This window comes from Python bivittatus, unplaced genomic scaffold (assembly GCF_059951505.1).
Source record: "Python bivittatus isolate LINGU-HERP-01145 unplaced genomic scaffold, Pbiv_v1 ctg000480_np1212, whole genome shotgun sequence".
In the NCBI taxonomy this organism is placed as follows: Eukaryota; Metazoa; Chordata; class Lepidosauria; order Squamata; family Pythonidae; genus Python; species Python bivittatus.
Window position 1 is genome coordinate 90332286 of NW_028277075.1, and position 17519 is coordinate 90349804.

A 17519-nucleotide genomic window follows, 5' to 3' on the forward strand; every position below is an offset into this window, starting at 1 on the left:
GCATTCTAAATATTTTTGTTGTATTCTGGAAAGCTCTCAGTTCAAACTGCTGATATTTTCTAGTCCATGGGGAATATGAAGTTAAACGAATATAAGAAAGTATAATGTTCTTTTTAGGAGATTGAAAGGGGGTGGAGGAGGGAGAGAGAGATCAAAGGATATGACTTTTTGTTTCCTTGCTTATTTTTGTTGTCTTTATCAGTATCAGGGAGCATAAATTTCAATTGTCCTATGCACCTAGGAGTACAGTTAAGATAAATTATGTAGTTTTTTTTAATGCTAAATTTACTTTGTATCAATTTAATTCAATTTATCATTGTACCTTAGTAAGGATGCTGTAGATTTTTTTTCATATATATCTTTATTTTTTCCTTTTTATATTATTTTATTATTTTAAAACACAAGTAGTGCATTATATTATTTGGATACAATTGTATTTATACAGTGTTGACTGGATATTATTAACACTCTGATGTTTAAACAACTTAAACCTTTAAAGGTAAAAAGAAAATTTCTGTCAGTACTGACTATGGTTTCTAAAGTGTTAATGTTTATAAGCATGATTGCTTAAATTTTACATCTAAAGTTGGATGTGGCATTGATAAACAACTACAAATATATTAAATTATTTATACATAATAAAGCTTAATGCTTAATACTAAGGTCTCTACTGTATCCTTACTGTTGTTTATGCATATTTTAAAAAAACAAACACAAAAATAAACCACCACCACAAAAAGAAAAAAAAAAGTTTAAAAAGCTATTTGGTTTCTAACTTCCCTCTTCTTGTACCTCTACCAGTTAGAGGTGTTCATAAGAATTTAGGCCCCCTTAGAAACCATACTGTGTTTATATTTGCCACGCTTTGTAGCATATTGTATACAGGAATCATTCTTGCTTGAACTGGATGCTGTAGAATTTTAATAGCAATCACAGTACTACTATTGCCTAGCTAATATGAACAGGCTAGGTTTCTTGAACATGCTAGAATATGATAACCTAATTGGTAGGACAGCGTGTTGGGTAAGTGCAGTGTCTTTAGTTTATGGTTCTATGTGGTTGATCAAACCCAAAAAGCTATGTTAATTCAGTAAACCATGGTTCAGTTAAGCATGCCTTAGCATATTGCCTGGAACACAGCCTCCATTGAATGAAAGATCCCCCAGGAACTTTGCTAGTTTAATCGCTCCTTTGGGAATTATTAACAATGGCGCCCTTTCATGGACAGTTACATTTATAAGTAAAGTTAATCTAAATCCAAGTGATGCTGAGATGGAGTTTAGTGGAATCTAGTGGATGTAGGAAAATAACATAGATATCAACAGAATACACACAGATGGATAAACACACTTGTGTTGGAAAAAAACCCATGGAACTTTGTTTTTATATATGATAACAGCAGCGAGACTTTTATATGCACAACAGTGGAAAGATTTGCTACTGCCTACAGTGGAAGAATGGATGGTGAAGTTGATAGAGCTGGCTGAGATGGTGAAATTGACAGCTTTGATTAGAGAAAATACATTGATTAATTTTAATGCTGATTGGAAACCCCATTTGGACTTTTTGCGTGAAACAGAAAAAAATGGAATCATTATATATAGATTGGATGATTAGAAATAATAGTAGACAATAGAAAAAAATGAAAGTTATGTTATAAACTTAGAGTAAGAGCTTAAAGCAAATTTATACTTATATCTGTCATAAAAGAAAGTTGGAAGTAATTTTTCTTTTGTATTTCTTTTTCTTTATGCACTTTTGACTTTGGTTTCTTTTTCATTCTTTACCTTTTTCTCTTCTCTACTTTCTATCTTAATTAGTTCTTGTTAGTTTTACCTCTTTATCTTAAAGTCTAATAAAGTTATTTGAAAAAAAAAGATAAACACACTTATTGTGACTTTTGCTGCATGAACAGCCTGAAAAATTATAAGTATCAACTCTCAGTCAGTAGTATAATTTATTGATTAGTCAGTTGACCATATCAAGAAACAATGGGCATCAGCCAGAGTAAAATAGAATAAAATAAGTTAAAGTAAGATGAGATAAAATAGAGTAAGATAAGATAAAATAAAGTTAAAAGGGTGATATAAAATAGTGTAAGATAAAATAGAATACAGAAACATAAAGTGAGTACTAAAATACAAAACAGGATGTTTAGATGAATGCATCACTTTTACATGCAATCCTAATATGCTCTCAGTTGAACAGCCCTGACTATAAATTTAGCAGTTCTAATGACTACATATATGTTTGTGCCCTGAATAAAATAAGATAATATTTTGTTATGGTCACAACATATAGTTCTGTCAAGTAGTGTCTGTAAATACTGAGCCCTTGCTGGGGCATATAGTTGGCAGTTGAATAGGACATGCACAATATCTTCTATTTCTGGTGTTCCACAAACACACATTCTCTCAGAACGTGGCACTTGGTGGAATCATCCATACTGAATCATAGAACCCAGCTGGTCTAATCTTGGTCTGGTAAGGGCTACCCTATGGTACTGAGTCAGACCCACTGTCAGGTATTTTTCTGTTTGAAAAGACATTCTTTCAGTGACCTGATGTTTGCAAATGACTCAATGTTGGTTTGAGCATTAATATCCAAGACTCTTTGAATATTGCCTTGGCCTGATGTCCAGCTAAGAGTACATATTGTGTTGACAAGTCAATCTGTGAGATGATTTTGAGAAGTTGATTCACCTATGTGGTGAGTTGAAGGGTGCCCATCTGTTCTTCAAGGCATATTTTTGGTAGCCTGTCAAGTTCCATTGGGAGACTTGATCTCTGCCAGTAGTTAAAGACCTTAATTACTGTTAGGCTGTAAATGGAGTAGGGGCCTCTTTCAGCTCTGACTGCTGCTGCAGGTGTTGGTCCCCAGAATAAATCTTAGAAAATGTGCTTGATTTTGTTTGGGGGGGGCTTTGATAGGCCGGCCCCACAATTCTGCACCATATGTTAGCATTGGTGCAGTTTTTGCCTTGTGGACGTTTAAAATGGAAATCAGAATGTTTGGGTGGTTATAAATTAAGTAATTTAATTACTTTTTTAGAGCTTGCTGTGGCCTTTACTGAACTTTGTTTGAAGAGGTTAGCCCAAGGCCCAGTATCAGTAAAAACCATCCCTAAATATGGGAAGGAGTCTGTTTGTTCTATAAGCTCCCCATCCAAGTGCCAGTTGTATCTTTTTTTTTTTTTAAACACCACTTTGGATATAGTCTTATTAATGTTCAAAGAATTGGAGGCACACTAGGCACCAAATTTTCCCATCAATCTTGTCACGTCTACTTGGGAGTATACCATCAGAACCATATCATCTGCATACAAAAGGAAGTTGATATATCTATTAAGGATCTTTGCATGTGAACATCAGTAGAATGGAGGAATCCTGAGATGTCACTGACATAAAGCTTAAACAACATAGGGCCAAGATGCATCTTTGTCTAACACCTATATAAGTGGGTATATAGATAACACTATTCTATTTATTTATCTGTGTGAGATAGCCATTAACTCCAGCATGGACTTTCAGTCATGTATTTGTATAGAGGGCTTTTACCAGGTATAGAAGTCTGGGTTCCAATTTAGCTTGGCCAGCTTCTTTCATAAGGTGTCCCTGTTTATGGAGTCAAATACCATGCTAAGATCTATCAAAGATGTAAACAGGTGTTTACCATCTGTTGTATATTTAGTAAAAAGATGGTGTAGAATGAAACAGTTATCTGTTGTGGAATGCCCAGGTCTGAAGTTGGCCTGTTCTTCCACTAATACTTTCTTAATTACCCAAACCTCTATTTTGCTCATGAGATGTGTTGTATGTATCTTAGCTGTTATATCAATAAGGCTTAGAGGTCTCTAATTTTTAGGATCTCCTTGTCTCCTTTTTTTGTGTATGAATATAATGGAGAGTTCCCATCCTGCTGCAATATAGCCAGTGTTGCCTATATAAGTAAACAGCTTTGCCAGCAGTGGAACCCACCAGTCAGTGTGTCCTGAAAACTTCTGAGAGTAGGAAGTCTTCACCAGGTGTCTTATTGGTTTTCAGTGACTGGATAATGTGTTTAATTTCTGTCACTGTCACTGTTGGCCAAGGAGGGAGGTTTATCAAAGGTCAGAAGCTGAGTAGTCATCTTTTCTGGATGGTCCTGGTTGGAGTTGGCAAATAAGTTAGGATAAAAATCCTCCCAAACTGAAGCTGAGATAGGGATGTCAGGTAGAAGCTTATGCTCCTTCAGCATATCAGATAACTGAGTTGAACCTTTTCACTAACTTTTCTAGCTCCAACCAAATTGTAGCTGTGCATTGGGCCTTCTTTGTGACTGTTAATTTCATGTAATTATGTCTGAGCTTTAACATCTTGACTTAATTGTTTGGTGTAGGGTTTCTCTGAACCAAACTCATCACTGCTCTTAGGGCAGGGGTTCCTAAACCTTTTGCCATCTCACCTTCCTTTAGTGTAATCTTAATGTATACACCTCCCCTAAAAATCCAAACACCAAAATAAACACAAATGTACAATGAAACTTTGAGAAAAGTGGATTTATTGTAACAGTATAACTAAAAGGTTCTTCATACCTCCCCTTGACTCCGTCTGCACCTGTCAAAAGGGAGGCACGCCTCACAGTTTGGGAAACCTTGTCTTAGGGTCATTCTTGAGTGAGAACAATCAAGGTCGAACCAATTAGATCTTGTGGACTGTTAGTTCTTAGCTGGCAATTTATCTATTAAAAAGTTTCTTAACATGGAACACAGATTAGCATACCTGGTGAAAATTCCATTTGCATCTTGGGTAGATGCAACAACTATTTTTGCCCAGGACTGGGCCCTCTTAGAGTTCATAAAGCTAGAAATTGCCTTGGTGCCAACCTTAGACCATTTAAACCTCTTGGTTTGCCTCACTTTGAGCTTAGTGAGTAGTCTCTTACCATGTAGTATGAGTAGTCTTAAATTGGAACTGTCATAGAAGTTGACTGTAATTGGTTGATGATCACTGTTCTCCCTCACGTAGACTTGAATATCTGAGAATAACTTGGGTTTGTCTGCTGAAACACATATTTAGTCCAGGACACTACCAGCATTCCCAGTGTGGAAAGTGAAAGGATGTATAAAGCAACTGTTTTTGCCTCCTAGGATGTGAAAGTAACTCTCACTTAAATGTGATTTTTAAAATGGTTTAGAATTAGTATTTTAAAAATACAATCATGCAAAGAAAGATTTATGTTGTTTTTCATCAACTTGAACACACAAGGTTATTTCGCTTTTTGAACTTCCAGGGATGGCTTTGCTTTGAAAAGAACAGCTATGAGCACCAGATTCCTTGAGCTGGAAACATATGGAATGTTAATCGGGACTGTATCTTGGTTAAGCTTAGGAAATACGTGTTGTGCCTCTTGCACTTTCCCATATATGAAGAATTTTTTACAGATTATGAGCACATCAAGTCCACTTATCCTCTATATGGAAATAACTGTCTGAAGTTAGTGATAATAGTCCAGAAGAACTGGCTGTAGCTACAGTATGGCCTCTTCAGTTGCCTTTAGGGAGAAAAAGAGACCAGTACTGTAATGGGACTTTCCATACCATTATTTGTATTTGTACATCAGCTATGCTCATCCTATGGTAAATAATTTGTATTTCATAGTATGTGGTTGCAGATGATAATGATTCTTTTGCAACTTCCTGCTGTTGCAACTTCTACTTCAGGCTAATCACTAATATTGCTGTTTCCTTGATATCTATCTTCCACTAAAAAGATTTTTGTAGTATTAATATAGCAAAGATTTATTACTGTGACCTGTTGCATTTAATTTCTTTTCTAATATCAGTTCTACAACTTTTCCATTTTAGGAAAAAATTACCTATTTTTCTTATTCTTAGAATTAATACTACTTACTGCATCTATTGCTGGTATACTCCAGAATAAATAGATTGTTGCCAACAGGCATTTCAAAGCTATATCCAAACAAGTGTCAGCACTTCAGCAACATGGCTAATATTGTTTTTGTATAGTTGTAACTGAATCTGCTTGTGATGACAAAATGCAGTGAGACTGATGTGCTTGTTTGCCAGTAAATTTCCAGAATGATAAATTGTTTTGCAAAGAACAATGCTGAAGGGCATATTAAGAAATGAATGAACCTCTTTGGAAGGGAATAGTTTGATGGTTAAAACAAGCTAATATTTATCTTACAGTTTCTGCTATATGATTTTTTTGAACCTGTAGGAAAAGGGCTACAGTATTCAGAAGTAAGGTAAATTGGATTCCTGCCAGTTTTATAGTTCCTAAATGAATACGTCAGAAGCAATGTTGTTTTGGAAATAAGTAATAATAATTCCAAAAGTAGTCTTTCTATCCAAGTAGCACTCTTGGTTCATTTTGAATTAAATATTATCTCATTGTGAAACAAGTTGGTTATGGTACTTGGCTGTGAAGCCTAAAAAGACCTTTTCTTGACTTTCCTGCATTTCATGCTGCTCTTCGTAAGGCTGTGCATCATGTGCATGCTTGCTTTGGGGGCAGAAACACATAGAATGAAAAACAGAGCATAGTGTATTTACTTTTGCCACTAGGATGAGATTAAACCTGAGTTAAAATTGTACAAAGAGAGTGTATATTCTTTGCACTACCATGTGTGTTTAAGAGTGTTTGACTTTAAGGTAAAATGCCCCTTATTTATTTGTTTGAACATTGTTATACTCTTCTTCAACTATTCCCTTGAATCTCTTGAATCCCATTTCCCTTCCTGCTCACAAAACAATTTTTTCCCCAAAATTCTGGTCGGTCATTCATTCATTCGTTCATTCATATCCTGTCATCAGGATGGGGCAGTGAAGTAGACTAAGGGGGAACTCAGAAAGGAGATGTGATTGTTTTAGGTACACATGCAGTGACATGCTTACAGGCTGAAGGCTATCAGTGCATGGGAAATGGGGATGCCTGAACAGAGATTTAGAGAATGTCAGGGAGGAAGAATCCTACAGATGTTCTAGGCATAGAGGACAATGATGAGTGGAATCTTTGAGAGAACTTGAGAGCTTCATGGTGAAGGCTGGCAGAGATGAAAGAACAGCACTCATAAACAAGGCAGTGATATATCAAAGTGGAAAACAATGAGACAAGAGGTCAAGATTATAGGCAGCTTCATGGGAAAGAACTGTGATGAATGGTGTCATGGACTGTAGGTCTAATAAAGACTTTTCTTCGAAACAGCAGCTTCTGTGATCCTTGTCAGATTTTTTTTTAAAAAGCAACCAAGTAATTAAAAAAGATAAGTTAAGTATAATATCAGAAATTTCATTTCTTCTGATTATTACACTATTGTTAGCTTGAACTCAGATTTGCCTTTGGTTTGTTGCAGTGAATCTGTCTGTAGTAAAACGTTCAAAAAACCTCAGCTAAACTATACAAAGGTACAAACTAAACATTTTTTTTTCCTTTTGTGATTTTTCTCTTTCTTACCTTAAGTGATTAGGCCTGCTGAAAAGAAGCTTTGCCCTTCTCCTGCTCCTCCTGCTTCTCAACTGTGTAGTATTCCATGTCCTCCTGAGTGTGTGGTTTCTTCCTGGTCAACATGGAGCCCTTGCATTCATGAAGACTGCCAAGAAATTCAAGGAAGAAAAGGTGCATTTGAGTATAACTTTCAACATAATGTAGCATGGGTGAGGGGGTATTTCATCAACCTGGTGCTCTACAGATGTACTGGATAATAATTAGCCCTACTTGGGTGTTTGGCCGCTTCTTTTCTATTTCATAAGAAAGAAGTCTGAGATCACACTCACTAACTGTCCAGCCCCATCTTCCCTATATATATAGGGACAGTTCTTAATGCCCCTAGGAGGGCACGTATAACACCCCTGTTGCATGAGCTGCATTGGTTGCCAGTTTGTTTCCGGGTCCAATTCAAGGTGTTGGTCATCACCTTTAAAGCCCTTCATGGTATGGGACCAGGTTATCTGAGGAACTGCCTCGCCCCGGTCATTTCAGCCCGCCCCACTTGGTCCAGCAGAAGGGGCAGGTTGCAAACCCCACCCGTCAAGGAATTTCGATTGGTGGGGTCTAGGCAGAGAGCCTTTTCTGCTGTAGCGCCCGCCCTATGGAACATCTTGCCGCCTGAGGTGCGGTGTGCCCCCTCCCTCATGGCCTTCAGGAAAGAGATGAAATCCTGGCTTTGCCAGAAGGCCTGGGGGCCAGAGGGGGGCCCGCACCTGTGGAGATGGCTGGTGAGGTGAGGGGTTGTCCCCCCCCCCAGCATCTTACAGGTTTTTTAGGGCCCAAATTATAGGAAGTTTTTAGGTCATTTTTTAATATATGTTTTTTAACTATTTATAGATTATGTCCATGTCTGGAGAGTCCTGTGTTTTCTCTTCTTTTTTATTATTGTGAGCCGCCCAGAATCACCCATTGGGGGAGATGGGTGGTATACAAATTTGAAAATAAATAAATAAATAAATAAATAAATATAGAGCTGCTATTTAAAACTAGGATTTTAAGTTATGTGTATTGCGTACTCATACAGTGGAAGTGTCCCACTTCAGAACAGCGGTGTCTGGAATGTGTGGGTCAAAATGGACAAGATGGTGGATGTGGCATCAGGTTGCAAGCCCCACTCCTTTTGAATGTATGCAGTGTTGATGCACATTCAAAAGGGGTGGGATTAGATCACATCACTATATTCACTGCTTTGACCTCTTTTTGCAGACAGCACTGCTTCAAAAGTTCACCAGCACATGGGGACAGCAAAGACTTGGAATGAGTCCAGGAAGCATATGAGAATGAGTTTCTGATTAAAACTAATGTGCTTCATGCCATATTCTGATTTGCACATGATTATTGAAGTATGCATGGATATAAGCTCCTTTCCACCTATTTGACAAATGTGAAATAAAAAAAAAAGATTTTTTTAAGCATCAAAGGGGAGTGGCCCTGCCTGCACTCTGATTACTCCAGCAGTATATGTTTGCATTAAGTTGACCAAGGAACCAGTGAAGGTGTAAGTGAGAGTAAGATTGTGCAACTACACATTCCCCCAGGAGCTGAGTATTCTGTGAAAAGGGCTCTATTATAGTATAGTTCTAAAACTCAATCTTTTTCATAATAATACAAGTATTTAGATATGATGAAGTCCATCATATCTAAATGCCAGTCTTTTCTCATACATTCCCTCAATACAAATATGGCACATGCTAATGTATAATTTCCTACATCAGAAATTGTGAGGGAGAATCAGAAAGTATAAGTGGAAAAAATATATATCAATCAGTCCTCTTTTCTGGAGTATGCAAGCATGATTTGATATTCTTTAGTATGTGCAATGTAACTTGAGAGATTTTTAACAGTACCTTTTTGTCATTTCATTGTAAATACACAAGGCAGCTTAAAATTAGCAGAGCTATCTAGCCAAAGACAATGAGTTGCAAAAGTGAAAAAATGTGTTTCTTACCTCTCTTGTATTTGTTCATCTTTAGGATGGATTGAAATTTGGAAATTACTCAGTATTGTTTCTTCCCTCCTATTTTAGTTATTTGCTTTGTTTCTCCCCTCTTAGGTTTCAGAATGAGGCACAGATACATTGTTGTGGATTCCATTGGAAATTCTGACAACTGCCCACATTTGATAGAATCTATTCCTTGTGATAATCCAACATGTTTTGACTGGAGTATTTCAGAAGGAATCTGTTTTCCTTATAATGGAATATGTGGACAAGGAAACCGTGTGTTATATGCCCAATGCAAGAACAACAATGGTATGTAGCTCAAAGATATTTCATTTACATATGTTGCATTAATATTCAAAGAGGTTTTATATTGTCTGTCTTCTAGAAGGAATGCTATGATGCACACCTTTCCCTCTAAAGATCAGATATGGATTTTACTAAAGTTTATGGCTTTATTATACACCACATTTTTGTCTTGTGCAAGTGTGCTGCTTAATATTTAATCCGTTCCTTATAGCACATCATTCTACCCTCTTTGTGGATTTCCACAAAACCTTAATTGCCTCAGTATAAGAAAAAGAAAGGTCTCCACAGTGAAAATTTCAGGGCTGAGGCCTAGTTTTCAGCAGGTTGCCACAGAGATTTAGCTCAACATGTGTGAATGATAGTTATATTGGCAACAGGCAGGAGGTGTTCCTGTGAATAGGATGGAGATTGGACTACAAGTAGAATCTGTACAGTGGAAAAAGGCAGAATCTGTACAGTGGAAAAATGCTTGATTGCATAAACAAAGCCGCATAAGGTAACACAATGCCAGGGGAAGAAAGTTGCTGTTACTGAATGCAGTGCCAAGATTACTGGGCTTCATGGGGTTTGGAAAGAAAACTAAATATTATCGAACTGTGACTTCAGCTTAGTACTTTTAGGCCAGCGCTGTGATTTAGATCATAAAACCTAAGCCCTTCTGGATTAGTTTGTAGGTTCATGTAGTCCAGCATTCTGTACCCCTCTCTAGCAAATGGGATGTATTGGGGAAGATCTTAAACTTGGATTGGAGGACAAGAGCTCCCTTCTGCTGTCACTTCCCTGCAAATCGTATAGAAGGTGTGCTGCCTATGATTCAGGAGGTGGTAAACAGCCATCAGTGTTAATAGCCATTGATAGTCTGATCCTCCATAAATCTGGTTGAACACTAAATTGGCTGCCATTATCATAGCTGCTGGCAACAAATTCCAGAGTTTAAATATGAGCTGTGTGAAAAAATATTTCCTTCTGTTGGTTCTGAATTTCCAACAGAAGTTAATTTCAGGAGATAACCTCAAGTATTTATTTATTTATTCATTTATTTATTTAAAAAATTATATAGCTGCCCATCTCATGAGAAGGGAATCTGGGCGGTGTACAATGAAGTTCTAAAAAATTGTGTGTGTGTGAGAGAAAAACTATTTTTTCTCCTTAAAGCAAGATTTCCCAAACTGTGAGGTGTACCTCCCTTGGGGAGGTGCAGACAGAGTCCAGGGAAGGTGTGAAGAACCTTTTAGTTGTACATTTTTGCAATAAATTCACCTTTCCCAAAGTTTCATTGTATTGTTTTCATTGTTCATTTGTGTTCATTTTGGTGTTTTGATTTTTAGGGGAGGTGTGTACTTTAAGATTACACTACAAGGAAGTGGAATGGCAAAAAGTCTAGGAACACTTGCTCTAAAGAGAGCCGTTATTTTTGGTATTGCCAAACTAGTTTAGCACTAATGGGGCTGAAGTCAGGCTGAAGCTCACGGCTCCACTTCTCACTGAGCATCTTGTACAAATAAAGTTGGTGTAGTCTCACTGACACTATTATACCTGTAGCTCTGAGAGTGACAGTCCTTTGAGTATAAATAGAACTATCTCTATGCGGTGTCAGTTATATTTATAATAAGGCATGAGAAGAAATTTCTGTTTGTGAGAGCAGTGTGATTTCCTTCCAGGAATACATAACCTTCATCAAAGAGGTGCATCAACATTTGCGCTCCTTTCTAACCGTAGCCTAGATGCTCACACACAAGATTTAATACAAGATGTGATGACTCATTAAAGAATAGTTTGCCACAAAATCTGAACTGGGAAACTGGTTTTGGTGCTCTCTCCAAACGAAGATTGTAAAATATGGTGTGACTACCATTTTTCCATTTTATAAGGATAGCTCGCACCATAATTTCCCCCTTTGAATGTCATAGGAAACTCTGATTTACACAGTCTTTTAATCCTAATATCTGAGTGGAAGTGGGAATACATGGACATGTTTAGTGTCAGTCACTAAATTTTTATCCTTTGAAATCAACACTACTAAGTTTACAGTGCTGCCTATAAAACCAAGGACATCTTTTAAATGAACAGCATTTATCCTTTTTGCATTTGGTAAACATCACATATCAAATGCTTACATGCTCTCTTTTTTTTCCAGTCTCATTACAACACTTTAAAAAAAATTCAAGGAATATGATTTGTGTTACCAGATTCTAATGATATGTAAATAAAAACATTGTGCTGAGTATCATGATATTTACATTGTAGCATTTCAGACCTGGATGATGTTCAGTTTTCAGTTCATTAATAATGAATAAGCCACATTTTTATGTGAAGTTTACTAACAAGTTGCAGCTGCTGTTTTCCTACATACAATTTGAACCCATCTTAGAGCTTAATCATTTTTGATGAAGTGACTATTGTCAGATCACAGGATTGTTTTACAGAAGGGCATATTCTCCTGTTTTTAATCAAATGAATTTTTCAGTATAACTAATTCTATCCTCTCTAAGTTGGAAAAGTGCTTTCAGTGTCTTAGTGTAAACATCCCATCAGAAATATTTCCAGGAAGAAACAAGTGAGGCTGATTATCAAATTGGCAAAATTACTATGTGAAGTGTGAATCTTTGTCTTCTTATTCTCCCCCCTTCTCTGTTTTCAGCAGTACTGTATTAACCAGAGCTTCATTGCCTTTACAGTATGATCCATTTAAATCGAAATATAAGGAGTTAATTCTGCTGTGTTGATAGGATTGCTCTGGACATTTCTCTATCTGTTTCTGCAAAGCTTCATCAGTTGAACACTCCAAAAATGGGTGTTGCCTCTCTGTATTTATAATTTGTAGGGGTTTCAATTCTGTATGGTGATTGGGTGCTTCTTGAGAAGTGATGAAAGAAAAGTTGCACTGATGAAGCTTTGCCGGAATGTATAGAGAAATGTCTGCAGCCTTCATGATCTACATTTTGGTGCAGATCTTCCTGAGCCTGGAGAACCCCAAAGAAAGTATGTACAGAGAGCCTTAGCTACCAGTATTCCAAGAAGTAACTAAGAATAAAAATAATAAAAAATCAGGACATTCCCAAAATAATTTTACAAATCTGTATTCAAAGCAGCGACAACAAATAATTGCAAAGTACTGGTCTTTTGGACTCAGGATAAAATTTTAACAGGAGGACCAATATTAATTCCTAAATTGGATTTTAGCATTGAATTAATGCTCATAGGGGAAAAACAAACAAACAAACAGAAAATGGATTTCATGTATGCAGTGGTCTTTTGGAAGGAAAACTCATTATTAAGCGATTAGGGTATATTGAACCCCTTTCATAATTTACTATGAGTCTATATTTTACCTTGACACTTTTCCTTCTGTCTTCCTTCCTATTAAAACTGTGGATGTTCAGCATTTTCCAAGAACGTTTGTGTTAACACTTGTTTGAGGAATAAAAATGATATTAAAATCTATATCAATAAAATCTTTTCCCCCACTTATTTTATTATCAGTCATTTCTAGCAAATGGACCTATTGGAATTATTGGCACTAATACCTATCTTCAACGGTTTTTATAGCCAGGCTTTTTTTTTTTTCTTGGTTCTTATCAAAATATTCTTGCTGAAAACTTGAAATCCTTCAGTAGAGTTAATTCAGGGACCTAGACAGCTAATATTATAGTAGCCTATTCCATTTTTACTTTTCTAATGTAAAAGCATATTACCTTGTAAGTTAGGTTAGGCTGAGAGATAGTGGTTGGGCAGACTCATTCAATGAGCTTCATTAATGAATGGAAATATATTCCATGTAACTTCATTGAATTTTCAGTTTATATCAGTTGATGGGATTTCTTTTCTTTTTTATGAAAAAGTTTTTTTCCCTCTCTCCAAACAAGCTTGATAGGTATTGCCAGCTTGATGCCATTGTATTGTACTTTGTACAGTTATAATGTACATAGTATCATCTGTCTCTGTGATTTTTTTATTTTTAAGTCAGTCATATTTTTGATCCTGTTACATGTACCATGCTTCAAAAACCAGCTGGTAGCTTTTAACTGCTGGAGGAGAGACAGAATGATAAATTCCTTCTCATGCAAACAACTGTGACCTGAAATCCTGACATTAAGACTCAGCATCTTTGGCTGGAGAGTTTAAGCCTGACGCAGATACGTAATTTAGGCCTCCCTTTTTTCTAGTCATCCTAGCAGCAGCAGCAGCAGCATAAACTGGAGCCCTTCTCTGTTTTTAACTCTCCATGCTGTCCCTGACTAACGCTATATTAGGATGCTAGATATGGGTCACACTGCAAGGGACCTGCATCTGCCCATCACAGGTAACAACCTTGTTGCTGTTTCCCACTACTTCTCATCAGGCTGCCAGTGGCATAATAATACTAAGTGAGCCCTGGCAATAATTTTGTGATTCTCTCTGAAACCTGGAAGTAGAGTTGTCTAAGAGCCGCGTCTCATGAAAAAAAAACAACACAGTGTGTTTCAGTTGCTATGATAGTCACACACCTCCATATATAATATATGTACGCTTGCATTTCTTTGAAAAATTTATACAGTGAAGCTTACTCACTTTTGAAGTTGCTGCTTTTGTCAGGGAAAACTGTTGATTGATAGAACATGTGTTTGTTCTGGGATATAACGTCCTGGTGTGGAAAATGCCTTCAGAAAACTATTCACATCTCTGTGAATCAGGTGTTCTATTTCCAGTGCATGATTTTGTTTTCACATATGGAATTTTCAATTTTTTTTCCGACTTGGAATGTTGAGTTGAGCACACAGAGCTCTCATCATTCTGTTCTGTTGTGAAATAGCAGATTTTATGAAGGTAGACAGGCAGACAAGTAATTTCCTTGACATCCTTGCCCTCAAAGTAGTGGTTTCACTGTGTATTGCTAGGTTTGAGTCCTAATACATGTTTCAAATAATAAACTATTCTGATAACTTCTTTTTTTTAAAAAGATACTTGTTATTGTTCTTGATACCTAGGTAAGAAATATTGAATGTAAAGATGGATGGGTGGTTAGATATTTTATTACATTCCAAGGTCGGGGATATAAAAAGAACATTATAAGCACAACAAAACAGGAAGCGAAATACATAAAGGCAATGGCAAAAATTAAATATAAGGGTATGATTTTGCAGCCATTCTTCTCTTATATCAAGTGTTGTGCAAAAGACCTTTTTGATTTTCTTTAAAGTGCTTTTAGATGCATGTTTGTTTGTTTTTTGCTACCTTACCCAAATTTGGAAAGAATACAAAATAAAACCATTATGGACCATTCAGTGGAAACGCTGTTCATTAATCCAAAATGTTCATTAAATTCAGGAGATACTTTTGTGCACACATAAAAAGCCTGCCAATCCTTATGCAAAACTATTCACTGGGCACCCTGATTCTTTCAATCTGATGGGCTATAGCCATTATCCTGTTAACATCCTCCCCTGCCCTATGCACCTGGGAATGGTATGTTCCAGAGATAGTGAAAGAATGCAAGAACCATTAACTCATTAAAAAAAAAAAATCAAGAAAGAGCCCCAAAATAACCTGCCTTGGTTCTGCATGATGTAAGAGAAGACAAAGGAAAACTCTGGCAGACTTTCAAGATTTTGATATTTTACTCTACAATAATTAAGTTCCAATAGTTCTTGCAGTGTCTGATTCCTGACCTGGCCAGTTCAGGAATCACACACTGAAAGGATTGTTGGAACTCTACTTCCTGAAGTACTGTTACAACATCAAGAGCAAGCAGATACACAAACAGCAAAACAACAAATTACCATTACTAACACAGCAGTTGGGACAAAGCTTGCCTCAGCCAACAGCAGCTCAGCAGCCTATAGCTCAATCAATATTTCTGTAGTCTCATGGCAGTTTGCCTGAGAAGTTTGGAAGAGCATAGGATCAGTTTTAAATTTTCACAACTCAGTGTGAATTGTTTATGGCAGGTTAGCTGGTAGAATTTCCTACAGACTGCTCTAGGGTAACTTTTGTTCTGCTGAAAGAAGGGGCAGCCAAATGGGCTGTGCCCCTCAATGAGGGCAATTATCTGTTACTGGATAATTATCAGAATGTCATGCAAAGATGTAGAGCTGCATTTAATAATTCCACTAGGAGAGGAAAGCAAATTGAAAGATTTACAAGCTGAAACAAGGCATCCATAGAGTTCATGAGTACCTATCAGATTTTCAATTATATACCAGAGATGTTGAGTGGAATGATCTTGCCCTGATGGACCAATTTCAAGAAGGACTTGCTGATGAGCTGAGATGATTTAGTAAGACCCGCACACCAGAGAATTTGGAAAAACTGTTTCATTGTTATGTGTTAATCGATGGGTGATTGGAAGAGTTGAAGCATAAGGGAAATGGTAAGGGAAGGAGTTTTTCCAACCTTACTTCATCCCTCTCCCCACCCCCAGTGGCCTCCTTGGACACCAGTGCTAGAGAACCAATACAAATAGAAGCAGTAAAAAGATCTTTATCTGCAGCAGAGAAACAGAGACCTTGGCATCTGTGGAGCTGCAAGCCACATGGCAACAAGTACTCAAAGTGCTCCAAAGCTTTATCTTCAGGAAACTTTGCAGATTCCCCTCACAAGAGCTTAGCAGGAGGGCACTCAGACAATTAAGAAAGGCTCAGGCAGCCAACAACAGGAAAGTGCTTGTTATTATCCCAGTTTTTCTTTGTTCAGCTTCAGGTGTTGAAATACAACTCTTGTAGACTTGGATACTACAGCCAATTTAATAAAAAAGACCACAGTAGAACACTTCAAACTGCCCACAGAGTTATTAGAAAAGCCTCTTCTTGTGAAAATGATTGACAGGTGGAAACTCTGGATTGATTTGTTCTATGATCCATTTGGCTATACATGATATTCTCAAAAGTTTTCTTCCAAACCACAGTTCAGAAGTGTCAATACTCTATCATATTTCTTCAGAGTCCAACTTTTGTATCCATAGAGTATCACAGAGAAAACCTGTCTGTATAACCCTAATCTTTGTAGGCATAGATACATCACAGCATCTGAATGGGCTTTATTACTACTCTACCAAGTGCTAGTCTGTGACATATTTCTTTAGTGTTGATAGTTGATTCTGAAAGAAACTAACCATCATTTCAATGTCTTCACTGTAAATTGTAAGCTGGTTGCTGACCCTGTTGTCATTAGTTTAGACATCTGCATTACTAGAGCTTGCAAATCATTTGCACTTTTAGCTATCAGAGTAGCACAATCTGCATAGGGTAGGTTATTGATGTTTTTTCCTCCAGTTTTAAAACCACACTCATTTTCTTCTAAATCCAGCCTTTTTTCAACTATCTTGTAGAGGGAGGCAGAGAGAGTGAAAGAATGCACAAATACCTGGATTTGAAAGGGAAAAGTTGTTTGGGAGCACTCACAGCCATGCACATCACATCTTTCAGAAATTGCATTGTTTCCTGAGTATGTAGCTATGCAATCCCATGAAAATCTGAATTTCCTTTAAGATGGTGCAGACAGGTGTGACTTGCACTCCCACATTCTCCAAGTCATCTTTTATCTTTTGAATCTGCCATCCTGAGTTGTTTGCCAAATGGATGACTATCTAAATTGAATGAATGAACAAATGAATATAGAAGAAAGATTCTGGATCTTTGTAGAGCCCTAAGGCACAGCAACCATTGGAAACGTTATGTTTCTAATTCAAATGGTACCTCACATTATCCATCAGATGGAAATCTTTTAAAATCCATTTCAAAATCCATTGTTGCTCAATCAATCAAAATTTATAATCTGAGACCAAACACAATAAAAGACCAGTA

At 36.9% G+C, this 17519-nt stretch overlaps 1 protein-coding gene across 1 annotated transcript in view; it reads left to right on the forward strand.

The window, feature by feature from the left end:
• The window catches only part of THSD7B (thrombospondin type 1 domain containing 7B), a 307764-nt gene that overhangs the window by 21858 nt on the left and 268387 nt on the right, over positions 1-17519 (forward strand). Inside the window, exons 5-6 of the mRNA XM_088145129.1 lie at positions 7464-7619; positions 9544-9741. Of these exons, the coding sequence (XP_088001255.1) occupies positions 7464-7619; positions 9544-9741 (354 nt within the window). The remainder of the gene's footprint in view (positions 1-7463; positions 7620-9543; positions 9742-17519) is intronic.